Source organism: Myotis myotis, unplaced genomic scaffold (genome assembly GCF_014108235.1).
Source record: "Myotis myotis isolate mMyoMyo1 unplaced genomic scaffold, mMyoMyo1.p scaffold_m19_p_15, whole genome shotgun sequence".
In the NCBI taxonomy this organism is placed as follows: Eukaryota; Metazoa; Chordata; class Mammalia; order Chiroptera; family Vespertilionidae; genus Myotis; species Myotis myotis.
The window spans coordinates 32,681,200-32,709,050 of record NW_023416319.1 but is presented as its reverse complement, the minus strand read 5'-3'; the positions used below and the strand labels follow the sequence as shown (position 1 = coordinate 32,709,050).

The following is a 27,851-nucleotide window of genomic DNA, read 5'->3' as shown; positions in this document are numbered from 1 at the left end:
ATATCTTCCCTAGATGTGCTGATAATAGAAACCAATCTAAAATCTTAGTTACAGTACTTAAAAAGCATAAATAACTCAGTGTGAATAAAGTAAGAGAGTGTTTTTAAAAGGTAATAAAGGTAATTAGTTTTAATAATAAGACTTAAGCTGTCCTAAGAAAAAAATTGCAGAGGTTAGATTCACTTCACCTAAAAACAACCAGGAACAATTTTCTTATGTAATATCTTTTTTTTCTTCCTAAAATTTAGTGATTTAAAAAAATACTACCAAACTACAGCTAGGAGAATTGATTTTATAATTAAGATTACACATGTATGCATAAATATATATACATACATATGTTGAAATAAACGTATCTCTAATTTCCATTACAAAGTCAAAAGTACTTTCCTCTTCATAAAAACAACTTTAAAATACTATAATACTTTTAAAGTCATGAAAGAAAAACTAATTAAGACAGTAATAAAACTCAAAATAGTAACTACAGCAAAACCTGAAAATGCTTTATTTACAATCTCAACATTGGTAACACTGAATACTGTTGGAACTTTTAGGAAAAAATACAAAAAAAGAGAATAAAAATCACTTGTAATCTCTATACTATTATCATACTGTGCATACTGTTTTGTAACCTATCTTTTTCTTAATATACTGTGAATGTTCTTCCATGTCTACACATAATTCTAATCTTGATTTACTTTATTAATCAGTCGTCCTAATAGTGGACATATTGTTTCTAATCTCTTCCCATAACTCTCCAGTCACCACTATTCTATAGAAATTTTGTACATAGCTATGATTTGGATAAATCCCCAAAAGTGCAAATGTTGAATCACATTTGTTTTCATAATCTGTATTCCCAATTACCTTACCTATTTATTTATTTATTTATTTAAATTGATTTTTAGAGAGGGAGGAAAGGGGGAGGGGAGAGAGCACGCACAATGTCCCCCAGGTTAATCCATATTGTTGTTAATGGCAGGATTTCTTCCTTGAAGGCTGAATAATATTCTATTGCACATGTGTATGTATGTATATATGTGTATATATGTGTGTATATATATGTATGTATACATATATATATATATGTATACATATATATACACACATATATATCACGATTCCTTTATCCATTTATCCATAGACAGACACTTAGGTTGTGTCCATAACTTGGGTATTGTGAATAATGCTATAGTGAACATGGAATGCAGCTATCTCTTCAAAATACTGATTTCCTTTCCTTTGTGTATATAGCCAAAATAGAGATTGCTGGATCATATGATACGAAGAGCAATCAGACAAGAGAAAAGTAAAAGGTATCCAACTCAGAAAGAAAGAAGTAAAATTACCATTGTTTACAGATGACAAGGTCCTATATGTAGAAATCCCTAAAATCTACACAAAAAAACTGTTTGAACTAATAAATTTGGTAAAGTTGTAGGATGAAAAAAATCAACATACAAAGACTATTTGCATTTCTTTACATGATCTGAAAATAAAATAAAAAAGACAGTAATAAAACTCAAAATAGTAACTACAGCAAATGATAACTATTATCATTTACAATAGGATCAAAAAAGAATAAAATACTTTGGAATAAATTTAACCAAGGAATTGAAAGATCTGTACACTGAAAAGTATAAAACACTTATGAAAGACATTGAAGATACAAATAAATGAAAATTATCCCATGTTCATGGATTTGAAAAATTGCTAAAATTTCCATAGTACTCAGAATGACACACAGATTCAACATAATCCCTATCAAAACTACAATGGCATTTTTCATAAAAATGGAATAAACAATCTAAAATTCATATGGAACAACAAAAGACCCTAAATAGCTAAAGCAATCTTGAGAAGAACAGGGTGGAAAGCACCACACTTCCTGATTTCAAATTATATTAGAAAGCTATAGTAATCAAAACAGCATGGCACTGTCATAAAAACAGACACACAGACAAATAAACAGAATAGAGGACCCAGAAATAAATCCAAGCATATATGGTCAACTAATTTTCCACAAGGTTATAAAGAACACATAAATACAGAAAGGATAGTCTCTTCAATAAATGATGCTGGGAAAACTGGATATCCATATGCAAAAGAAAGAAATTGAACTGTTGTCTTACACCATACACAAATATCAACTCAAAATAGATTAAACTTAAACTTTATGATTAATCCTAAAACTCCAAGAAGAAAACACATGGAAAAGCTCTTTGACATATAGGTCTCGGCAATGACTTTTTGAATTAGACACCAAAAGCCAACACAATGGAAGCAAAAATAACCAAGTGGGACTATATTCAAATATAAACCTTCTACATCGCAAAGGAACCATCAACAAAATGAAAAGGCAATCTACAGACTGGGAGAAAGTTTTTGCAAACCATATATCTGATAAAGGGTGATATAAAAATACATAAGAAACTCATAACTCAATAGCAAAATATCTGATAAAGGGTAATATACAAAATACGTAAGGAACTCATAACTCAATAACAAAAACAATAACTCCATTGAAAATGCGCAAAGGACTTGAATACACATTTTTCCAAAGAAGACATACAAATGGCCAACAGGCATATGAAAAGGTGCTCAACATTACAAATCATCAGGGAAATGCATATCAAAACCACAATGAGATAATCATCGTACACCTATTAGGACAGCTATTTGAAAGTTCCTAAAAAATGTAATTTATTCTTCAAAGTTAATCTCAAGCCAGATCTCTGAAAGCCCATCCTGATGACTCCAGAGTATCCAGATAGCTCTCTTCAGAACTGTTAAAACGTTTTGTCAGATTCTTCTATTTTACCCTATGTCTATGTTGCATGGAATAAAACAAGACTTTCATATCTTTCATATCTTTGCCACTTCTAGTTATCTGATCTTAGGAAAGGTTGCCTAAATTATTTTTACTCAAGTGATTCACATTAAAAATGGGGAGAATGATATTCAATATATCAGGAGAGAGGAATTTATCCGGAAACTAAGTTTAAGCTCCAAGGGCCCTTTCACTTGTACTTGTTTCTAGTACTTGATTTTTGTACCCCCAATTTTGTATTGTTTTTTTTCCCAAATAGGACACCCCAAACTGTATAACTTCAGACACTTCAAAATTTGGATCCATCCATGTCTATAATAAGAAAAAAATTCATATATGGAGTCCCAACATATTCAGAAACAAGGACAGCTACTTAAGCAAATATCTTAGCTTGGAGACTTGGGTGACTCACAGAACTGGAAGTGGCACCTCTGAGTTTGATTTCAATGAAATTTATACAAATCTTATAAAATTATTCGTTCAGTAGTCAACTAGAAGGTAACATTTAGTGAAAAGAGAGTATTTTATCTTAGTTCAAGTTCAGAAAGTTTATGCTGACATAATACCTGAATTTCTTTGTTTTTCTGGTAGGCCTGCTTAAAAAGAACTGTTTCTCAAGTGAAGGTAAGAATGATGAAAGCTATTAAATGTATTTAGTAGGAAGCATTATTATACATTCCATTTTTCTAACATTTTATTATGAGTCATAAGTACATTCAAGCTATCTAAATTTTATTCTATAAATTGAATAGTGATATATAATATATAATTTATGTGCCATAATTTATTTTTCTCCACATTTGTCCTTTCATTGCTATGCACAATACTTTATACAAAACTTTACGCAAATAAAGTTTTGTAACTAAATATAATAACTTTACAAATAGTTACTGTAACTAAATACAGTAACTTTATGCAAAAAAATTTAATGTAGAATAACTTGACAATATAATCAGTTATCAGTATGCACAGAAACAGTTAAAACATTTCAAGAGCAAACATTTCTTTGAAATACAGATACCACAATTGTATTTCATGAAGAAAAATTAGGAAGAAAGGTGTATTTTTCTCTGCACCAGAAATTTAAAAATTGGAGTTTCAAAACATACATAATAGTTATTGACAAATTATTTTATTTTGTTTGTTTTCACTAGCAAGTATAATTGCAAACAGTAGAGAAGCTATTGTATCATAATGTGTTTTTTAAAACTGAGACTTTATTTGTATTAAAGCATTATTATAAAGTTGATCAGCACACTGAAATTTATTTTCCTAAATAAAAATAGACCACTTCCCTCATCACTTCAAATTCTCTATACCTGAAGACTAAAAAGTGTCTCAGTTACAAAATAAATATTGGAGATAGTGTTTTTTAAGACGTAGGGTTGTATATATTACTTTTCATCTCAAGGTTATGAAAAGGCAAAAGCAATTTTCCATCAGTAACTATATAAATTTTGAGTATTAGAATCTCCTCCAAGAGTAGCAAAATAAATATTAATAGCAAAATAAAACTCTTCTCATAATTAGAAGGCTAATTGACATACAAGGGTTGACAAAAGTCGGTTTACAGTTGTGAGTACATTAAACAATTTATTCTTTTATTATTTATTAATTATTGCACTATTTATTTGTATTATAACTGTAAACCTACTTTTTGCCCACCCTGTATGTTCAATAATCATTATTGAATGCATAAGTGCAAGAAGATTCAAAGATGAGTTAGAGACACTAGAGTTCATACTTTCAAGTAGCATATAGTACAATCTAGAAAACACACACACACACATACATTTTTAAAACACTTACTCTTATACATCCTTCTCTGAGAACATCATCCAAAATGTGTTATCTCCATTTCTTCACCTCCTATGCACTCTTAAAACCAGTCAAGTCTAGTTTCTGCCTGTACCACTCCAACAGAAGTCCTCTTGTCATGTCACAATACACTCCATGGTAACAAATCCAATGGATGCATTTCAGTTCTCCCCTGACTGTATCTCTCAGGAACAAGGCAAGGACTGCCTACTCTCATCACTTTTATTCAACACAGCACTAGGAAGCCTAACTAGAGTAATTAGGCAAGAAGAAAAATAAAAGACGCCCACATTGGAAGAAAGAAGTAAAACTGTCACTATTTGCAGATGGCATGATATTATACAAAGAAAAATGCTAAAGGCTACATAAAATTGTTTGAATAAACAAATACTGTAAATTTGCAGGATTCACAATCAAATATGCAGAAATCTGTTGTATTTCTATACACTAATAACAAGAAATTAAAAGAAACAGAAAGAGAAGTTAAGAAAGCAATTCCATTTCCAAATGCATCAAAAAGAATGAAATAAATATAAATTAATTTAACCAAGGATGGGAAAAATCTGTACAGTAAAAACCAATAAAACTCTAATGAAAGAAATTGAAGATCAAATAAATGGAAAAATACTTCATGCTCATGGATTGGAAGAGTTAATATTATTAATATGTTCATACTATTCAAAGCAATCTAAAGATTATAGACTATGGACAAAATAAAAATTTAGAATGATAAAATACATAATTCTTTAAATTTATATTTATTACTTAAAAAGTATACAAATATGTGTTTTTATTTTGATAATCTTGGTTTAATATTTTGTGATATAGCAATTCAAATGGCCAGCTCTAAATTCAATTTATTTAAATACTTGGTTTTAAGGCAATCACAATTGGAGAAGATATCACACACAAAAAACAGGTACATCAGAATGCAGGAAAGTACATCAGTAGGTGTTCTACTAAACACTAATATTTTTCATTTCTCAATTCCATACTCTAATTATACAAGGGTACTCCATGTACATACAGTCTACATGGTTATTTGATGTACCAAGTACTAACCTATGTAGGTAAGACTAATCAAACTTAAGACAAAATAAATATTAATGGAAGTTCTATTACTATATTCTATGGTCCAATTGATTATCTTATGTGACCTTGGATTCATACAAAATATACTCAAGGCATTTACACAACACTTTTGAATTTCCTTACATTGTAAATGCAAAGTATATAATTCCCCCATAAAAAATCAAGTACAACAAATGGAAGTAAGCCATTCACAGACCCTTACTGATAATACAAGACAATAAAGTTTATTTTAAAAGCAAAATAAGTTCTGCTGCCAAAATAAATTATGATACCTTATGTTGTTAATATAATAAAATTAGTCAAAAACAAAAATTTGCAAATTTTTTAAAAATACTCACCCAAGGATATGTTTCTATTGATTTCAGAGAGAGAGGAAGGGAGGGAAACATCAATGCCAGTGAGAAACATTTATCGGTTGCCTCTTGTATGTGCCTCAACTGGGGACTGAACCTGAAACCTAGATATGTACCCTGGTTGTGAATTGAACCTGCAACCTTTTTTTTTTTTTTTTTTTTTGTATATGGGTTGACACTAACCAACTTAGCCAGACAGCCAGTGCTGCAAAACTACTTTTTAATTTAACAAAAACTATTTTGGGTGAAATCCTTTTTCTCCTTTCTTTTTTCTTACATCATCACACTTAGCTTTCTTAGGAGTCATTATTTACTTCAAAACAATGTTTTTGACATTTCACAAGAGTTCTGGGTGTTCAAAGGAAAAAAAATAAAGAAATGTTGATAGAAATGCGCAAACTCGTAAGGAAATGATACAAATGCAGCAGTGCTTTTGAAATTTGTCAGCACAATTATAATGGAGCTACCTTTTACATGGCCTATTAATAGAAGCTGCTAAAAATGTTAAATCTGCATTCCCAATGTTTAGTATATACTTCCCCTCATAAAAATTTCAGACAAAATTTAAGAAACCATTGTTTAAGACAATTTAGTTGGTATTACATTTCACTGCCATTTTGCCTTTTTGTCAAGTTCTTAACAATGAAAACATTAGAGAAATGACAAAGAACACTACTATAGGAAAAATGTTTATTCCCTGATTAATGTGTTTTGTTAAGTTTAGATTTTATATCACATTTTCTTAAAGGACAGCACATCTTTATTTTAAAATGAAATAAAAATAAGTAAATACATAAATGCACACACACATTATTTGTGGTAAATAAATAGCATAATGCATGTATCCAGAGAAATATATTTAAGATTTTCATGAAAATATTAGTACATGATAATGAAACTAAGTGGTCTTTGAAATCAGAAAGTTTAAACTGTAAAAAAGTATTAATGCTACAGGCAAAAAACAACAAAAAACCTGGGGAAACATTCTTCAAATTATTATGAAGTCAGTGAAGAAAATGTTCAGTGAATGTTGATCTATAATAAGTTTTTAGAAATATTTATATAGATGAAGATATACTTCTACAACACATGGTGCAGAATAGAAATTCTAGTAGAGGTGGCTAAATGGTATTTGAAACACATCACTACTTCAAGGTCAAATATTATTACCGTAAATTTTATCATTATAATTTCAATAAGTAGAGCATTTAGCAAAACAAGTAGTATAAACAGCAAATTCCAGAACCACTGCTTTTTAGTCATTAAGCTTTCCTTTAAAAAATCACTAAAAATAACAAAAATTCCATGGAAATTAATATTGGACATACTGAATTGCAACAGAAGAAAATACATAAGGATAATCTCAAACATTCATACTTAGCATATTTTGAAAAAGTTACACAAAACTGTATTTATTAAAATGAAAGGTTTATCTAATTTTAAATACAAAGAATCTGCAAAAATACACAAAAATTAAGTGTAATAAAGACTATGTCATGTTTAGGCCAGTATTAAATAGATATCCTAGTAAACATTTAAATTAGTAGGTTCAAAGAAAAAAAAAACAACCTTGGAAATACATGTGCAGTATGAAAGTTTTAGAAATAGCTTTGGTGAAGATTTTAGTTTTTCTTTTGGCTACAGTGTCATTTTTTTCCTGCTAATTTAAGTTCTAGCAGTTCATTTATTTTATGTACTGCAGATTATGTTGCCAAGGAGAAAAAAAAAATATTCCAGTGTATTTCCACAGTAAACATGGAAAATCATGTACTTAATTCTCTTTCCAGTCAAAATAAGGGGGATACATCTAACAAATACAGAGCTTGGATCAACTTTATTTCTTCCATGTGAACTTCCCCAAATAACCACACTGAAGTCAAAATTATTATTATATCAAAAATAATTAATTTTTAAGTGCTTTTAGACACAACAAAAAGAATTCAAATTTACTCACTCTAATGAGCTCATTCAACAATTTGACAAGATCCGAAATACTGACTAAAAGATAAAGAACACTTGATAAAAACAGCAGCAACAACAACAAAATAGCTTGAAAAGGACTACCAAATTTTCATCTTTATCCTCAAACTCTCTCCCTATGGGACACAGATATTTTAATCATGCTTTCTGGACTCTTTCATGTAATCATTTCACAAGTGTGTAAAACTTAACTTGTCCCCAAAACACCTTAGGAAGAGCTTGTTATCAATGCCACTCCTTCACATTCCCTCCAACCAACAATTACTACTTTATTTACTGGTGTCAAAATATACCCAATCTAGCAAATTTAGCCATCAACAAAAACTCCTTTTTGGTATTTCACACTTCTAGTTTAATCACAAAGTCAACCAATTTTTACTTAAGATATATGTTGTTCAATTCTGCTCCCTATTTTTATCTGCCTTGTCTTAACAATCCTAGTATCTATAATCGCCTTTTAAGTGGTTAAACTTCTGGGCTCACTATCCCAGTTCATTCCGCAGATGGATACCAGAATACTATTTATTAAAACCAAATACGTAGTATCTCTTTCTTACCTAAGAATTTCTTTGGTCACGCTACCTAGAGCAGTGCTTCTTCAAGTGTGGTCTCTGAATCACCAATATTGGCATCATCTGGAAATTTGCTAGAAAATTCAAGTCCTCTGACTCCACCCCAGATCTAATGAATCAGAAACTCTGGGGGTGGAACCTAACAATCTATGTTTAACAAGCCCTGCAGGTGAGAATCAGTGGTTTAAATTGGTCCTGAGCAATGATTTATTGATATTTTTAAATACAGAGTTCATTAAAGGGTTCAGCAAACGTTATCACTTATCTTCCTTTTAAATTATTTTAACTATTTTTAAAATTGCAATACAAATAGCACATATTATATTGTGCTGTATTATGTGATTTTGGATAACATCAAAAGTTTGCCTGCTACCTCAGAGCAAGAAATGGCATAATGTATAAAAAGGTTATGGCTCTGTTCATGTTTCATGTTTGTTTGTTTGTTTAACTCAAGTCAGCAAGTATAAGCTCAAATAAAATTTTATGAACACATTATTACAGGCACATCTTATTTTTTTTTTGCACTGGCTTTAATGTGCTTCACAGATGTTATGTATTTTTTTCGAAGCTGAAGGCAAGACCCTTCACCAGCAAAATGTTTACCACTCACTTTACTGCAATACTCACTTTACTGTAGTGGTCTGAAACCAAACCTGCAATTATCTTTGAGGTGTACACCTGTACCTGCAAGCAGAGTTCAATTCATTTCATGCAAGATTCAGGTGCATGTATTTGGCCTTTCAGCCCAAATCAAATAGAAGAGCTTTCTATGAATTTTGTGTATTTCTCTAATTATTCTAATTATATTTGTGATGAAGTTATTCTAAGTTTGGGACAGAGTTTTACTTTTTCCAGTAAAGGCAATTTACCTATAAAACTTACCTAGTTACAAGAAACGTTTAAGAAACGTTAACATGTATGTATCGAGACTGGTTTGGCCCAAGATGTCTCAAAGTCTTACTATTAATTAGTACCACTTGATTTTTCAGCTAATATTGACTACACTGACAACTATGTTCAAAATGAAATAAATATGCTGGAAGCTCTCACAAAAGCTAAAATACAATGCTAAATTTCATTGATAGTCATCTATCAGTAAAATTTACACTGTACTGATAAAAAGTGATCACTTTTCATTAGATTTCTTGTTTTGTTTTTTATTTTCTTTATTGATTAAGGTATTACATATGTGTTCATACAAGGTTTTGCAAATATGGTCTCTGACAAGTTCCATGGTTTTAAAAAAAGTGTGCCTGACATTGCAATAAATATATTAAATTAATAAAACTGTTATCCAAAAACTGAAATAAAACCTTGGTACATGTCTGAAATGCTGAGAGTACAAAATTACTCATCACCTATACTTGATTAATTCAAATGCTGACATAATGTTTCCAATTTAACCGAATGAGAATATGAATGTGGCAGGTCTCTCCATTACATGAGTAGAAGTTTCTCAAATAGGTAAATGCAAAATGCAAGAATGGTAAAATGACAAACAATGGAGAAGAAATTTTTTTTTTCAAAAAAATATTTTATTGATTTTTTTACAGAGAGGAAGGGAGAGGGATAGAGAGTTAGAAACATCGATCAGCTGCCTCCTGCACACCTCCCACTGGGGATGTGCCCACAACCAAAGTACATGCCCTTGACCGGAATCGAACCTGGGGCCTTTCAGTCCGCAGACCGATGCTCTATCCACTGCGCCAAACTGGTTAGGGCGGAGAAGAAATTTTTAATGTCTAAATCAGTTTTTAACATACCATCAACTAAATTGTTAGAAGTGTTGAGACGACTACATTAAGGGAAGTGAATAAAATTTTAAAATCGGGGGGGGGGGGGTAGTTCCTGTAAAAGCTATTGCCAGCTTTCATGAAGTAATAATTGTTCACTACTAAGGACTGAATATTAAGATGTTTAAAAATAGTTTTAGATAATCACATGCAGACTATTGCTTAAATTAAAGATTTTTAAACTAATTATAATGTTATGAATATAAAATTTCCAAATTCATTTTTTATACCAAATTTAGGTGGGCGTGCATCCTGAAGCAAGATATAAATACTTCAAAAGAAACAAAAATACTTTATTTATTAAATCAAAAAACCTTTGATAGATATCTTTCAAATAAAGATAAGGGGAAAACTAATTTGATAATCCAGATGTTTAATATGTTGAAGAAACGCAATTTGACAATATAGTTACAATGTTACCAAACTTATGAATGTAGGTAAATTGATTCTTAAAATTTTAAGATTCACTATGAAAGTAAAATAAATTCCACTGCCTGAAATTTAACAGATCAGCAAAAAGTTATGAGTTTTTTCTTAATGTTATCAACAAATATCTCAGGATATCACAAAATACTTATTTTCTCAAAAAATCAAAACCCACAACAATGAAAAACTAAACTCACTGATGACTCCATCCTATTACCTCCCTCCAAAAGGAACACTTACTCTTTGACTCTACTATGAAAATACACCTACTCTACTATGAGTGTCAACCTATGAACCAGAGGTCAAGGGTTTGATTTCCCATCAGGGCACATGCCCAGGGTTGCAGGCTCAGTTCCCTGTAAGGGGTGTGCAGGAGGCAGCTGATCAATGATTCTCTCTCATCACTGATGTTCCTATGTCTCTCCCTCTCCCTTCCTCTCTGAAACTAATAAAAATATATTGAAAAATATCTTACTGTTTCTCTTTAAATCTGTATCAGTTTATTTGAAGAGTATTGTGAGAATGTAAAATGAGTTTTAAAACATTACCACTTGCCACTACTTATCTGTATGAACCAGAATTTCCTAGGAACAATTCAGCAAAAATAAAATCCTATATAATAAAAGGCTAATATGCAAATCGACTGAAAGACCGGTTGCCATAATGCGCACTGACCACCAGGGGGCAGGCGCTCAATGCAGGAACTGCCCCCTGGTGGTCAGTGTGCCTCAGCCAGAAGCGGGCCTAATCTGGCAGGCGGACATCCCCCAAGGGGTCCCGGACTGCAAAAGGGCACAGGCTGGGCTGAGGGACCCACCCCCCACAAGTAAATGAATATTGTGCACTGGGCCTCTAGTACAAAAATAAAGCAGGTGTTGAGGCTGATATAAAATAGCAACTTTCAAGTATAACTGCAATTTTAATTTCTCATTATTCCTGATTGACTTTATCTGAAGAATGCTAGGAGTTTGAAATTACAGGATAAAAGTATACTAATAAAGTGTTATTTTTACTTCTGCAAAATGTGTGTTGTTGTTTTTTTTAAAAGACTCTCTACTAATTAAAAAGTTTGAAATCTATTAATGGGATTTCAGACTAGATAAATCCAAACTCATGCCATAATCTGGCTAGTCCTAATTACCTTTCAGTTTATTTTCTCATAAGGACCACTTCTTTCCTTGAGCAATACTAAATGCCATGATTCCTGGAATATACATGATTTTATGCCTTTATACATGCTCTATACCAGAAATGGCCTTATCCCACTTCTGGCAAATTTTATTTTTCATTTTTATTTTATTTTTTCCAACACCATTTATCCCCACTATGCCCTCTTCCACCTCCACCTCCACCACCACCACACTGTTGTCCATGTCCATGAGTTCCCTTATTTTTCCTTTTTTGTTCAATCCCATCACCCCTCCCAACAACTTCTCCCCCCACCAGAACTGTCTGTCTGCTTTCTATCTATGAGTCTGTCTCTATTTTCTTTGGTAGTTCAGTTAATAACCAGAAAAAAATGTTCCTCTCCTCTGTGAAACTCAAGACAGACTTAACCACTTTCTCTTCTATACACTATTATAGTACTTATCACTACATATTATTACAGTTATTTAAATATATTGTCTTCTTAAATGCCAACAAATCCTTTGAATGCAGGATCCAAGTTATATTCATTCTTGCACCCCTTTCCCCCTCAAGTTCTTAATACCTTAAGGTTGGAATACATGTACAAAAAATGGTAAAAATACAAGGTAAGTAAAATAACAAAAGGAAATAAAGTGAGAATAGTAATAGAGTAAGTTTAGTACCTAAAAATTAATCAGTGAATAAGAATAGAATGGTACTGTCTTTAGCCAATGTACTCAAATTATGATCTGCAACCTATTTGCCAGTCTGCGATGTGATAAATATAAAAGTTATGATTAAGCATTTAGAGACTTTCTTAGGAATTTGACAGGAACTTTTATATCGATTGAATCTTTTTGGATCTTTTAAATTTTATTTCTCTAATAATTCATTTTAATTATATTTTTATAAGTAATCAGTCAATAATAGATTAGAAACCGCAAAAACGCAGACTGAGAAGTATTATAGTAGAGATAAAAGAGAGAAAGATAAGATCTTGTTTGACTCTTTCAATGAGTATTTTGTTTAGAAGGGAAAAAATATATATATAAATTTCTGTAATATGCATCAAAACTATCCATATTTCTGAAAGTTTACATCATAATTTTTCAACTTTAAAACATAGCTATTACTAGAATTATAATTATACCTGAAAATACTAATGCATAACTAATATTTACTTCTAAAGTTATTCATATGAAGACAATTTCTAGTTATAATTAGGACTTGTTTCTCTTACTGCCTATCAGACACAATGGCACAGATGGCTACCCATCTTTAACTGACTCCATCTTTAAAAGAGCTATCCTATTGCCTGGTAAAGCTTTTCAGCTTTCTTCAGCTCTCTGCCCAATCTGCATAATCTCAAAACCCTGGTAACATATAAAAGCAAAATAATTGTACTTTTTTTCTTCAGAAACTCTTCTTTCAATATATTTATTCCTATCAAGAGAGATTAATTTATTTTCTCAATCCTCGACATTAGGAGTTGGCAATTGTTTTCTGTAAAGAAGCAAATAATAAGTATTTTGAGGTTTGTGGGCTATGTGGTCTGCTGTCACAGCTACTCAGCTCTGCTGTTGTAGCAAGAAAACAGCCATAGACAATATGTAAACAAATGGGTATGGCTGTGTTCCAATGAAATTTTACTTACAAAAACTGGCAACAGGTTTTCAGATTTGGCCCAAGTACTATAACTCGTTGATCCTATTCTGCATCATTATTTATAATACAAATAAATGTACAATCATTAAAAAAAAACTATCACACAGTAGGTGCTCAAAAATTATCATTGTTGTTTGCATTTATCATCAGCTTTTTAAATGGAAAGACTTTGAGACATTCGTCAATATTCAGGCTTACAGAAGATAAGACACTATTTTTCAAGAAACTCAAAGTAAGTATAATGAAAAAAATATTGTGCCTTTTCTTTAATACCATATGTCTAGGAAAGCTTTAAGCCTTTCATACTATTATTACATAGCAGCACTCCCACTGGCCATAAAAAAAGAGATCTAGAGATTTTTTTACATTAATTGCCACACCACTGCAACAAGTAATATATGTGCAATAATCCCCACAGAGCAGCCCTTTTAAAGTGAATCACAAACTTGGCCCAAACAGTCATAACATCACAGACAAAACTAACCACAATTCAGAGTAGGATGCTTTTTGCTTAACTCTATCTATTGGGCAACTTCAAAATGCAGAGCTCTTGTTTCCATTTTTAACAAACCTGGAATATAGATTTATTTCACCTTTGGGGTTCCCCAGCATATGTTCACTCCTTTCCTTCAAGAGGTGAGACACTCTAAAACTCAAGTCAAATCCTAACCTCCCTTTTTACACCTAAGTTCTGGTCCCACTAGTGGAATGTATAGTTCTGTGAACAATTCTCTTCCTCATTCTACAACTCTTTCCCTCAGAACACAATAGAAATTGCTAAATGTTTAATAGGTTTCCAAGGGAGTCTTACAGTTAGATTCAAAATGTCTTAACGTAAACATTATTGCTAAATCCCTCTGAAAACTCTCCTGACTCTAAAACTACCTTTACAGAGATTACTAAAAAAAATTCTAGTTCACACTCTTCTATAAAGTATCAAGTAGTTGGTTTTTGTCTAGTAATGATTCTCAAAAATGTTAGCATTGGACTATGAGTAACTGCCTTTGAAGAACAGGAATTAAGTGAAAGAAGTCTAAAAAGAATATAAGTGGATTCTCTGACGGGCATTCACATTGAAACAATAATGAGAAGGCAGTATGTACTATTGTTCTGCAAATATGATTTCTGTGAGAGAGGGAAGTGCTCCTGGAAAAGGGCTTAGGACACATTTGCATGTTCACTGAGACCTAAAATTTGAGATGAAAAAAACTGTCATCACGGGGTCTTAATATTATTTTATTTCTCCTTTTTTTCTTTCCAGTCAGTGACTCTTCTGATTTCCCAGGCTTAAAATTCTAAAATGACTCCTGATAAGTTTCCATTTGCTTGAAAATTCAATCACAAAGTCTTAGTAATTATTTTGTTATTTCTTTTATACCATTGCCACTCACTGTCATTACATATAGAGAACACACAATGCTGCCTACCTGTTTTTTGTCAAGATTCTTCAACACTTCTATACATTTTTGCTAGAAATCTTCCCCAAATATTAACCTTACTTTCCAATGTTTGAATAAAATATAGCCTGATAAATAAGACAATTTATTTTTTTTAAATATATATTTTTATTGATTTTAGAGAGAAAGGGAGAGGGAGAGAGAGAGAAACATCAATGATGAGAGAGAATCATTGATTGGCTGCCTCCTGCACGCCCCCTACTGGGGATCGAGCCTGCAACCCAGGCATGTGCCCTTGGCCGGAATCGAACCTGGGACCCTTCAGTCCACAGGCCGATGCTCTATCCATTGAGCCAAACCAGCTAGGGCTAAATAAGACAATTTAACTAATGCCTAGTAATAATAAAATATTTTAAACAGTTACAGAATGAGGGAAATGGTTTAGAGTAGTAAACTGAATTTAAGTAATTCGTAAACAATAAAAAGAGGGGGAAGTATCAGCAAAAAAAACAACAACAAGTGACTTGTAGGTTTTCTAGATAGTGTTCTATGGAGAGAATTTGTGACTGGCTTACCTATGCAACAAAGGAAGTTGCCAGTGTTACTACTCATGACACATCAGTCACTCTACCACTGGAGGGAGTCTGGTCACATATCCTTTGATGTGACTTTTACTCTAATAATTTCCTGTTCTTCACTGGGAATGAATTAGAAACCCTACTAGGAATGTGAATTGGTTTAACATAATCTGATGGTCTTAGAGCTGTTTTCAAATTTGTTTCTTTTCGTTTTTATTTTATTTTTGTTTTGTTTCATCGTCACTAATAAAAATTTACAGTATCTCTACAGTCATATCTGGGTCAAAGAAATGAATACAGAGATCACATATGGTAGTGCAGAGCTGTCTTTAGGAAAAAATCATAAGGAAAAAAATTGTTAAATCGAGAACAGAGAACGGTTCGGATGCAAACACCTACCCAAAGCAGGTATCAAAGTCACAAGGCACATGAAATGCAGCAAACAGTAGATGTGAAGCAAAAGCTGAAAAGAGCTTGCAAGGTTAAGGCTGACAAGGATATGTCTGATGGGATAGGAAAATGTAAGCAAAGGATAGAATATTGTAACTATCCTTTTAAAATTCAGATTTACAGTTTCCATTTATTACTCATGAAGTTAAATTGACATAAGAAGTATTTACCAAGTAAATAAAATACAACTGAAATGAAAAAAAGGATAAAAACATTGGCAAAAAATAAAATAAAAAGCAGTTCACCTCAGGAATGTATGCAGAGAATAATATTCCATTTATAATAATAATTATTCTTTATTTTGTGTCAAAACTTGAGAAAAGATACGTAATAATTCATTTAATTATTTTAACAATCCTACAGGATCAACATTATTATATCCATTTAAAATGAGAAAGCTTGAGGCTAAACAAAGGTTACGTAATTTGCTTAAGATAACAAACATATCTATAAAAAGGTCAATATTCTGTAGAGGTCTTTCTGATTCTAAGATGGTATTACCACTATGCTATATGCTTACCAGTGAGACCTCACATTCCTGTACTATTAAAGGTAACAGTTATGGGAACTCCTCCTAGATGTGCGCTTCAGAAAATGTCACTAAGGATTACCTAATACAGCAGAGATAAACTAAACATGCTACTAAGCATTTCATGTTACCTTACGTTTCCAAAGTTAAAATTTATTTAATTCACATGTCAATAAGCATAAAGAAGGAAGTCCCAGCTGATTTATAACTTAAATAGATAGAATAATGTACAAATTTAAAGAAATTTATCATTTTTTAACTATGTAAAAAGGAGGAAACCTTTCATTTCCTCCACAAAACTATTGTTAGAGACAAAGACAGGGAAATCTGTCAGTGTCTGTATGTACAATTTCTTTAAAGCATGTTCCCTTGCTGACTACTAGCATCATAAACTCCATGAACCATACCTAGAGAGTCATAAAATGCCTAGATCATGGAAATAATACTGTTAAAGCTAGGAAACCTTGGGGATGGATTTAAATGCTATACAACAAATTATTTTTGTATTTTCTCCCTTACTATTATACTTACAACAGACACATCAGTCACACAAGAGTACAGGGAGCTAGGATGCATGTAAAGCAACATATGGATAAATCATTCCTTTCAGCAAGAAAAGAAAGCTTCTATATACATGTGCATGATAAAAACAATGAAAAGTACAAGTAATGTAGAATTTATGTGTGAGTACGGGCTATTTTATCTTATCATCTGTAAATTAGAGTCTGAAGTATCTATATGAAGAAACAAACTGGAGATGGTTTCTCATATTATTGATGCTTGCATATGAGAAGTTAATGCTTTTTTTCCTCTTCAGTTTTTTTGAAAGCCACAATTAAAGTATATTACATATGCAACTTGAGGATACTTCAACACAGCAGAAAGGAGGAACAGAAATACTCTTGTACTTGGAATAGAGATTATGCAAACTACTATATCTACAGCACATCTACCTAGCTTTCCCAATAGAAGTCTATCAGGAATCATCATTTTGAACTACAAGTAACATCCAGGCAGGGACCATGAACTAGGAACCAAAGATCACATGCCTAGGATAAAAGCACAATGAGATAATATGTGAGTGTATAAGAACCCTCTAACTTCATTAAAAAAATTATATGACTATTTCACAGACTATTAAATACTTTGAGAAACTATGAAATAAAGAAACATCGTGAATTGTAACTAATAATGCACATGTTAATTTATAAGAAAACAGGCAAGTGACAGACAAAAAAATATAAAAGAGAGCCAAGGAAAAATAAGGCATACAGTATGTTTACCACAACTATAGCTCTTAGTTGATGTAATATGCAAAACATCATAAAATTAAAACATCTACAAGTGGAGAGGGTAAAAGGAAAGTATATTTAATAATAATATGTTCTCCTTTTCTGTTTTATTCCACTTCCAAGAAATTCATGTTGCTCCCATTTTTCCTATTGCCAGGTCAATAGAGTGAAATAGTGAGAAAAGTAAAGAGCAGATAAGACAAATGTGTTTCTATGATCATAAAATTATGACAAACAGCACTTACTATGTACTTAAGCACATAAATGTTTTGCCACATCCTAATCTTTCTATGTTATATATTTACAGAAGTAAAATGATGAGACCTGAGAAGAAGTGAAAGGTTGGAAGTGAAGGAAGCAAACAGCATCTATCTAGCTGAAAATTTCTCAATATAAAATTATGATAAATAAGGTCTGGTTGACAAATTTAATGCAACATTTTTAAATTGTTCTATAAAACAACTATAGTACCTCTTTTAAATTATTCTTATGAAGTCAACTTAACATTTTTGGAATTGACATGTATAGTCACAAAGCAAAAAAGTAAACATTTAAACATCTCTGAGCAACCTATTTCCTAACTTTACACATCTTTTAATAGAGGCGTAGGTAGATTTGTAGGTATAAGCTATTTTATAAAATGAAACCCTATTTAATTTATATTTGATCAACTAAAAGTCTGTAAATAAGTAGTAATTTTCATAGATATTGCCTAGTGCCAGCACCCCACCTCAAAATTAAATGTTACATAACTTACTCATTTTTCAGAATCAATATTGTGAACTGATACAACTAAAAAATACCACCAAAATATAATAGCTACCATTCTAAAAGAGACCACAATATATGCAGCATTATTTTTGCACTCTACACTATTAACTTTGTTAAGTTCATAAAAAAGTAAAAAAACATTATTTTCCCGAATATCTCTAAACATATGGTAAAGGCAGTATTAAGTATTAAGATTACTGGGTTCTGAGGAGCAACCGTGAATTGCCTATTTCCAATTACTACAGTAATGAGTTTTTGGTATATCATTGAAGTAAATGAAAATGAAATAAAATATTTACAATGGTAACATTACAAAAAGTCATTTCACAGAAGCATGAACTATAACCCACATGACTTCCTATGTGGTATATTAAAAATAATCTTTATAGTCTAATAATGCAAGCTTATATACGAAATACCAAAATAATGACTTTTAGATGCCATAAGTATGTGCACCTATTATGGTGACCAAAATAGTCTAAGGATAAAGGAAATACTATAAGCAGCATTTGCGAGAGTATTTATTTATCCATACTACACCTATTTCAGAAATTATTTAAAGTGACTCTGGCTTCAAAGAACAATTATTCTGTGTCCTATACTTATTAATAAACAGAAAATCAATGTTCAGTTGACCTAAACTGTACTGTATAGCAACACCTAACCAAGTTACTACCATGTAAATGACTTCGGAAACAAGACCTATGTCCTCTATTTGGCTTACATACTGATAAATTTTACAACCTTATTGTGAGCACATCAGTATCTCTACATAGCCTGAGCTTAAAACATGTTTAAATCACCAGTTAAACATTATAAAGAGTTAAACATTAATTTAATTTACAGCCAAAAGTGTTCAGGGTCATCTTGACAATATAAATTGTTTTTTTCTTTCTCACAATTGTTTCTCCTTTCTCACATATATTTGGCCAGTGGTTACTAATCAGATGACTTCTTTACAAATGAAGTTTTATTCCGCATTACTGAAATAGCAGTGACTCTGCAACTACTCCGACTAACACAGAAGCGCTAGAACTACCCACACTGTACAGGGTACTAGCTTCTCTGTAACGCTCAGACCTGTCTGCGTCCCATCAATTTCCTTCTTTGGGAGCTGGTCAACTTTAACAATAGAAGGCACCGTATAATAATATCAAGGCACATATTCTGAATCACAGCAGATATGCGAGTCCACTTCCTTTACAGATTGTTTTTTCCTGTCTTAACTTTTTATTTTTATATTAAATTTTGGGGGTGACAATGGTTAATAAGATTCTGACACCTGGGCAGATTTTTCGCTTCTGAATGACAGCCCCAAACCACTAGGCTTGTGGCTGTCCTTGGTGCTGAAACTCACTCTTTTTCTGCATTTTCACTGAAAACAAACAAACAACAACAAAACCCCACAAAAAACCCTGTGGTCCCAATCCCATTTGGAGAGGATAAAAACAACTCTACATTGTGTGTGTTGGGGATGGGGGCGAGACGGGGGATGATGGCCGAAGATGGGAGGTTTTTAAAAGGAACTGTTAAGTTTCTGGCCAGAAAATGCCAACTAGTGGGGTGGGGGTGGGGAGGGGTTGCTGCAAACATCTCGACTCTAGAGGGCATTTCCCTTTCGGTGCCAGGAGACCCAGGGAGTCGGGACTGCGGCAAAGACCCGAGTCGCGGTTCGACCCGGGCGGGAGCGGCGCGCTCGCCGGGCAGCTCCTCGCTGGGGCCGTTGGGCGAGGACAGCGAGGGGCGCCGCGGCCGGGGACGCCGCCGCCGCCTTCCCGTGCCAAACGCGCCAGCCCCGGTGTCCCTTTGTTTCTGGGGTCTGAAGGGAGGGCGGCGGGGTTGAGGGGAACCCCCACCTGCATTTATTTGCACCGAGGGGACAACAAAAGACCTTGCCGCCCGAGTGGGCAGGGTCCGCGGAGCCCGACTGGCCGCGGCTCCCGGGCGCGCGCGGGCTCGGCCCCTCTCCCTCCGGTCCCGGCCGCTCTTACCGTCCCGGTCGCACAGCTGAATGGCCTCCAGGCTGAGGTTTTTGATCACCTCCTCACAGGGGCTGGTGGGGCTGTTGAGAGCATGATCCAGGCGCGGCACCTCCATTTTCCTAACCCCCTTCTCAAGCCACCTGCCTCGCAGCCAGGCTCTCTCCGCGGACCGGGTGGCAGCGAAGGGCGGGAAATGGAAGGGGAGTGGCGGAGGGAGGAGAGGACCGCGACGCGGCGCGGAGGGGTCGAGGCTCGAGCCGCGGGGCTAGAGAGCCGCGGCGGAGACGGCGGCTGCGTCAGAAGCTCCGCGGGGAGTGTGCGCCTCCGGGAGACCGAGAGGGACCTGGCGCGAGGGCGGGAGGCGCGCGCTCCTGGCGGGGAGGGGACGCGGAGTGCCCGGAACGTGAGGGAGGAGGCGCGGCGCGGCGCGCGCACGCTTGCGAGAGGACGCGCCCACCTGCCGGCGCGAGGCGCCCGGACTCCCGCGCGCACGCGCCCCCGGCTGCCCTCGCGCCACGGGCCCCGTAACCCCGCGGGTGAGGCGTCGGACGGCAGAGCGCGCGGGAACGGCTGGAGGCCGGGGTGCCGCGTGCGCGCTCACCTGGCACTGGCTCCTGGCGAGGGCGACCTGGCGTCCTTTCCCTCCTCGCAGTGTCAGCTGGAGCCCAGGTTGGCACTGCGGCGTTTCTGCGCGGGGAGGTGAGGGTGAGCAGGTTGGTGGTCAGGGGCTGGAAAAATAAGGCGAGTGCAGACCTTTTGTATTGGGCGCTTTGGAACCAGCGGGCTGCCTTCGCCCGCTCTAGGTCCCCGGCTGCTCGCTGCCCAAACCTTGCTTGTTCAGCGGGCCTTTCTGGTCAGCTTCGTCCGTGTGAGGAATGAGTGGGTTATTTGCGGGGTGGCACGGTTCAGGGACAGAACCAGTCCCCCTCCCCGCCTCCCTCCCTTCTCTGCAATAGGAAATGTGCTTCTGCAAGGTAGCCTGAACTTGTCTGCCCATTGTTTTCAGCGACAGTTAAGAGTGTGCAGTGCACTTAGTAAAGGTACAAATGCTTTAAAACATTCAGTAGTTGCAGGTCACACAGCGTGTTGACCTCTGTTACCATTTGCTTCTTTGGAGTAGTGTTTAGTTGTGTGGCCATCGCAGGATCCAAAAATAGTGACCTCCCTCCCCTTTGCGGTGTGTATTTGTGTTTGAAATTAAGGTTCCTTTTTATTGATTTTCCAATTTCAAAAATGTTTAACCCGTAAAGTAACAATTTACATATAGATTGCTATGTGCTCTTTTCTAGCCACATCCATGTAGTCATAACAGAATTAAATACACTGAGTGGCCAGATTATTATGACCACCCGACTTTTGTAGGCAAATTAGCTATAATTTCGTGCTGAAGTTGCTAGAGGGCCAGATCATTATAAACGTCTGAATAGCACAACATACCTAAGTATCGTTGCTGATCAGGTTCATCCTATCATGTTGATGGCGTATCCCAATGGAGATGGCTTCTTCCAACAAGACAATGCGCCATGCCATGGTGCTTGTATTGTACAGGAGTGCTTTCAAGAACACGAGGGAGACTTTCCCTTGCTTGGGTGGCCCCCACAGTCACCAGATCTCAACCCAATTTAGCATTTGTGAGACAAAGTTAAAAGAGCCATCAGGCAGCTGGTTCCACAACCATCAAATCTCACAGAACTGGACAGTGCTATTCATCAGGCATGGTGTCAGATTCCTCGCATCACCTTTCAACATCTCGTGGAGTCAATGCCAAGAAGAACTGCCGCAATACTGAAGGCAAAAGGTGGCCCAAACGAAGTACTGATGGGGTGGTCATAATAATCTGGCCAGTCAGTGTATAGTTAATTGAAGCTGGTAAAACAGAAGGACCAGCTTAAGGTAATAAGCCCGAGAGAAAACTTGCCACAACTGCAAGTTGTTAAAAAGTCTGTGGAAGATCATTGTGTTCTTAAAGAGAAGTGTCCTCGTTGTGAACTTAGGTTTGAGTGAAGATGGATCTCCTCTGTGTAGTTTTGTAAGGTGGGGGTGTCCACCAGGAAAGGGTAAATATTACTCTCACACAATCTGACCAGATGCCACTTGCTGGTGAGGTCCCTGTGTTCTATAAACCCCGGCTCTGGAGGACTACACATCGATGCCACCAGCCCAATCAACAGTGAGTTCGTCTTCCAGAATACTAGTACCAATTTTACAAATCTCAAAGGGAGCTAGGTTATCAATTGATTGATGTACAGCTGAAAACTATTCATTCCTGCTTATAATTAAACTGTACCGCAAACAAATATGTATTAATCACCTGCTACTGGTATGTCCAAGGACGATATGCTAGGTAGAGGAAATTTTGAGTTCAGGTCTACTAGGAAAGGCAGACATTGAAAAAACAAACAAAATTAAGATGAGTATTATGAGCCCTGGCTGGTGTTCCTCAGGGTGAGAGTGTGGGTCCAGGCACTGAAAGGTCACGGGTTCGATTTCTGGGCAAGGGCACGACGTGCCTGGGTTGCAGGTTTGATCCCCTGGGGCAGGTGCGGACGGCAACCAATCGATGTCTCTCTCTCACATTGATGTTTCTCTCTTCCCCCTCCCTCCCTGCCTTCCACATTCTCTAAAAAAATCAATGGAAAAAATATCCTCAGGTGGATGTGGAATAACAACAAAAAGTAGATGGGTATTATGAGAACTTGTGGAAGCACAAGATGGGTCCTAGCCTAGTCTGGTTAGTCATGAAGACATCTAAAAGGATTTTATTTTAAGGGAATGGGAAACTATTGAAAGTCTTTAAATGGCAAGTTCACATGATTAGGTTCTCGGGCCAGAATATTTTTGTAATGGGAACAGGGGGTAATGTTTTGAGAAACATTAATGTGGCTTTCTGGGCACAAGACCTATTCAATCCAAAGCACCTTTTTGCTGAGGATTTAGATTACATAAGAAATAGAAAAGAAAGAGTTAATATAGGATTTTTTTTAGCAAGTTGTTAGACTTCAGATCGAGACATTGTCAAGAGACTTGTGAATGCCAAATGAGGTAATACATATGAAAATGTTGTATAAACTGTAAAGCACCTCACAAAGTTAGGGTATTGTTATTATGGGACACTAAGAAAGCTTATCTGGTCAATTTTACACTAGAAATTTCTGGAAATATTTTAATACCTATATAGCTAATTTAAAAGAACTTACATATTTAGAATATCTCCATAGTTTAGTGCAGTGATTTTCAACCTTTTTACCTCATAGCACACATAAACTGATTACTAAAGTTCTGCAGCACACCAAAATAGGTATTATATTTTTTTGCTGATCTGACAAAAAAAGGTATAATTTTGATTCATTCACACCAGATGATATTGTTGTGTTGGTTGTTGTCACTGTTTTTTTTGTTTGTTTGGTTTTTTGGGGATTTTTTTGTAGACAGTCTAAGGGAAAAGAAGTTGTAAATTGTTGGTTTAGTGTGTAGGGGCCCTTTAAAATTACATCAGATTATGTTTGTTTTTGATTTTATCTCAGTAGTAAATTTTTGCCATGCTCATAAGCAAATACTCAATATTGAATTTCTCCACAATATTTGATTCCTACATTCCTAATTCTTTATTATCACATGATGGGAGATGGTGGAGACCTAGGATGACTTGATCCATTACAAGTTCATGCTGTCAAAATTCAGCTTGCTTGTTAGTTGAATGGCTATTGCAGACTTGTCTCTTTGAAAACCCCTGATCCACACTCAATTTCAAAAGATGATCTCACCTCTCTTTCCTGGGGAAAAAAGTGAAGACAAAGTGTTATTTCTAATTTGTTGTTGTTTTTAGTTCAGTGGGTCCTGTAAAACTTGCTACATTTCCTTCCCTCATATGTTCTCTCCATTCAGTGTACTGCAGAATAGAATTTGCTTCCTATTTTTACCTCCTCCAGCTGCATCAGTCTTTTTTTTCCTTTTCTGTCTTTAAAGATTGCCGAATCTCTTTAATTTTAAAAATTATCTTACTTGAGCCAAACAGTTTCTATCCATTTTCTTAATGTTCTAAGGTATGTAAAGTGCCCATTATAAATTATGGTGTGCTATAAAAGTTATTCATTACCTCCATTTCCTTTTAATCCTCATGCAATTTGTCATCTATCTTCACCACTTTGTTTCTTACCCTTCAAATGTCATCTTTGGATTTGATGAAATTTTTCACATCACAAATATAAAGGCCTTTTATCATCTGCATCCTCTTTGATATTACAACAGTTTATTTCTGCTGAACGTCTATAGCACTGAACTCTGCTGCATCTCTTCCTATATGTGTGCTTAATGTTTACCAACTCTAGCTTCTCAGCTGCCCTCTTGAGTGTAGGTATTATTTAAAGTTCAACCTCTGACATTATGTTCTTCCTTGGTTAAAGCCATTTTTCTCTGATAATGCATGTATTCCCATGAATTTTAACGTCTTCTTAATGTTTAAATTCTCACCATTATGATCAAATCCCTATCTCAAGTCCCCAACGATAAACAAAGCCCTTGCCCTATTTTCAATTAATGAACAATTTACATCCCATAACCATTTCTAACTAAACTATTCCTCCCCAAAATTGATCGCCTGTTCTAATTTCCCTCATTATAGTAACTGGCAGCAGTAGCAGTATCCGCTTAGTCCCTTAATATCACCCAACTTGGTTTTTTCTTTTCCTCTGTGAATCAAACTAGCCTCAAAACAATTAAAAGTTTTCAACATTTCTTGAATGTGTAATTTCCCCCCTGAAATTATACTGGTAAATACTACTAACACATTTAGGTTCTCAATGTTTTGACCAGATTATTGAAGTTTTCAGGTACATAATCTTTCTACCTCCCTTTTAAAGTCTATACTGCTACTAAAATCAAATCTTTAAAACACATTGTAATCAATAAATTACAATAGCTACTATTTTTGTTCTGTGGTTAATGGTAAGCTACTAAAGCTTTGTAGGCAGATATATGTCACTTGCAGTGATATGGGAAGATTAATCTGCCCATATCTCATAGGCTGAATGGAATGGAGGAAGACAGGAGTTTAGGAGAGTATTATAGTTCAGGCAAGTAATTATAAGGTATTCATAGACTAGGACAGTAGCATGCATTTAATTGGAATTTAACTTTCCTAACTCCATCCAAACTGGGCCTGTTCCAAGGTCCATAATGAGAAAAACTTCAGGGTGGGTAGAGCCTTATTAAAGAGATTACTCAGTCAATAACATCTGAATGATGATTCAGTGCTATGTATGTACTATATGTATGCAGGTATGCATATATATATATATATATATATATATATATATAGAGAGAGAGAGAGAGAGAGAGAGAGAGAGAGAGAGAGAGAGATGTGTAGGTATGGATGAAATCAATGTGCATTATTGAGTGGCCGTTAGGTTTTCTGTGATGATACAAGAGAGGCACTGTCCATGCCAACATCTCTCTCTACCCTAAGTTATTGCTGTTATTCTAGAATGCAGAGAAATTGAACTGCTTCTGGTTAACTAATTTTATCCAGAGGAGTGGGATCATAAAAATTAGCACAGTAGCTATTCATAGGAGGGGCTTCAAGTAGAAAGTGGAAATAGTGAGTGCCATGGAGACAGATAACGATCACCTTCTTTTCTTCATAAGAATGTCCCCATCATAGGACACATAAATTAGATTATTTATTGTTTTAATATATATTCATGTTCATTGTATAATCCTATATAATAAAAGCCTAATACACTAAGTGTCTGGTCAGCTGTTCAACCAATCAAAGCGTAATATGCTAATGATATGCTAAGGCCACTCAGCCGCTCGCTAAGACGTGCACTGACCACCAGGGAGCAGACAGACAACCGGTCAACCAGTCGCTATGATGTGCAATGACCACCAGGGGGCAGATGCTCTGACCAGTAGGTTAGCTTGCTGCTGGGGTCCGGCTGATTGGGACTGGGCCAGACGGGCCAGACACACCCTGGAGCACTCCTGCGGTCCCTCCCTGGCTGGCCAACATCCAGCAACTCTCCCCGGCCCCAGTCTTGCACTGGTAGGGTCCTTCGGCCTGGCCTGTGCCCTTTCTCAATCCGGGACCCCTCAAGGGATGTTGAAGAGCCGGTTTCAGCCCGATCCCGCAGGCCAGGCTAAGCAACCCCATTGCTGCACATATTCATGCACCAGGCCTCTAGTATTTATATAAGTGTTAAGTGCTTTAATGATTGGAAGATAGTTTTTTTTAGCCACTACCTTTCCTATGTTTGAAACTTCTCCACAGTAGTTAAACCAAGTTGTATGTGAATATGTCTAGCACATTTAATTTCATTCTTGCCACACACTACATTCCATCGCCTGTTTTCTGTTTTATATTATGTCACATTCTTACATCCATGTATCAGTCATTCTCTCTAGATCTTTTTTCTCTCTTTTTTTTATAGCATGATACCAATGGGACCATTATAGGATGTCATTAGTCAGTTTCTCTATTTCTCTTAAGGATGTCTTTATATGTGACCCCAAACAACTCTTTACTTCAGGAAATATATCAGTATGTAGATAGCTTATTCTATTCACAGAGAGCTCCAGACTCAACATCATCCTAATATATAAAGAGCCAGGGTCCGTCACAACCTAAACGTCTGGACTGACGACTGAACACCAGGCTAGGGTCTCAGCCAGTGCAGTGGAAGTCAGTCCTGGGTCCTGGCCACCCACAGCAGGAGTCAGTCCTGGGTCCCAGCCACCCGTGGTGAGAGTCAGTCCTAGGTCCTGGCCGCCCGCGGCACGGAGGCGTAAGGGAGCTGTGGGAACAGAGCCATGCTGCCATTGGACTGGCCTCTGGGTCCCTCCTTCCACCTGCAGGCTCCAGGGAACCAGAGCCATGTAGCCATCGGACTGGCCTCTTGGTCCCTCCCCCTACCCACAGGCTCTAGGGAACCAGAGCCATGCTGCCATGGGACTGGACCCTACCTGAGGAGTCTCGGATTATGAGAGTGTACAGGCTGGACTGAGAGACCCCCCCAGAGTGCATGAATTTTTGTGCACCGGTCCTCTAGTATAGAATAAAAAGCTTCCTCCCACTGTCAGTGTTTCCCAACTTATCTTTTTTTTTCTTTATTTTATTCCCTTATCTTAGAGACACAGAAAACAATTCTTCTTCACATGACAGCCATATATGTGATTCAAAACATTATGTCTCTTCTGA

The 27,851-nt window shown here is 35.7% G+C and overlaps 2 protein-coding genes across 2 annotated transcripts in view; one reads left to right on the top strand and one right to left on the bottom strand.

The window, feature by feature from the left end:
* PHYHIPL (phytanoyl-CoA 2-hydroxylase interacting protein like) overlaps window positions 1-20,983 on the bottom strand; it is a 35,127-nt gene extending 14,144 nt beyond the window's left edge. Inside the window, exon 1 of the mRNA XM_036336805.1 lies at window positions 20,666-20,983. Within this exon, the coding sequence (XP_036192698.1) occupies window positions 20,666-20,771 (106 nt within the window). The 5' untranslated portion in view covers window positions 20,772-20,983. The remainder of the gene's footprint in view (window positions 1-20,665) is intronic.
* LOC118670320 overlaps window positions 20,838-27,851 on the top strand; it is an 83,300-nt gene continuing 76,286 nt past the window's right edge. Inside the window, exon 1 of the mRNA XM_036337379.1 lies at window positions 20,838-21,325. Within this exon, the coding sequence (XP_036193272.1) occupies window positions 20,850-21,325 (476 nt within the window). The 5' untranslated portion in view covers window positions 20,838-20,849. The remainder of the gene's footprint in view (window positions 21,326-27,851) is intronic.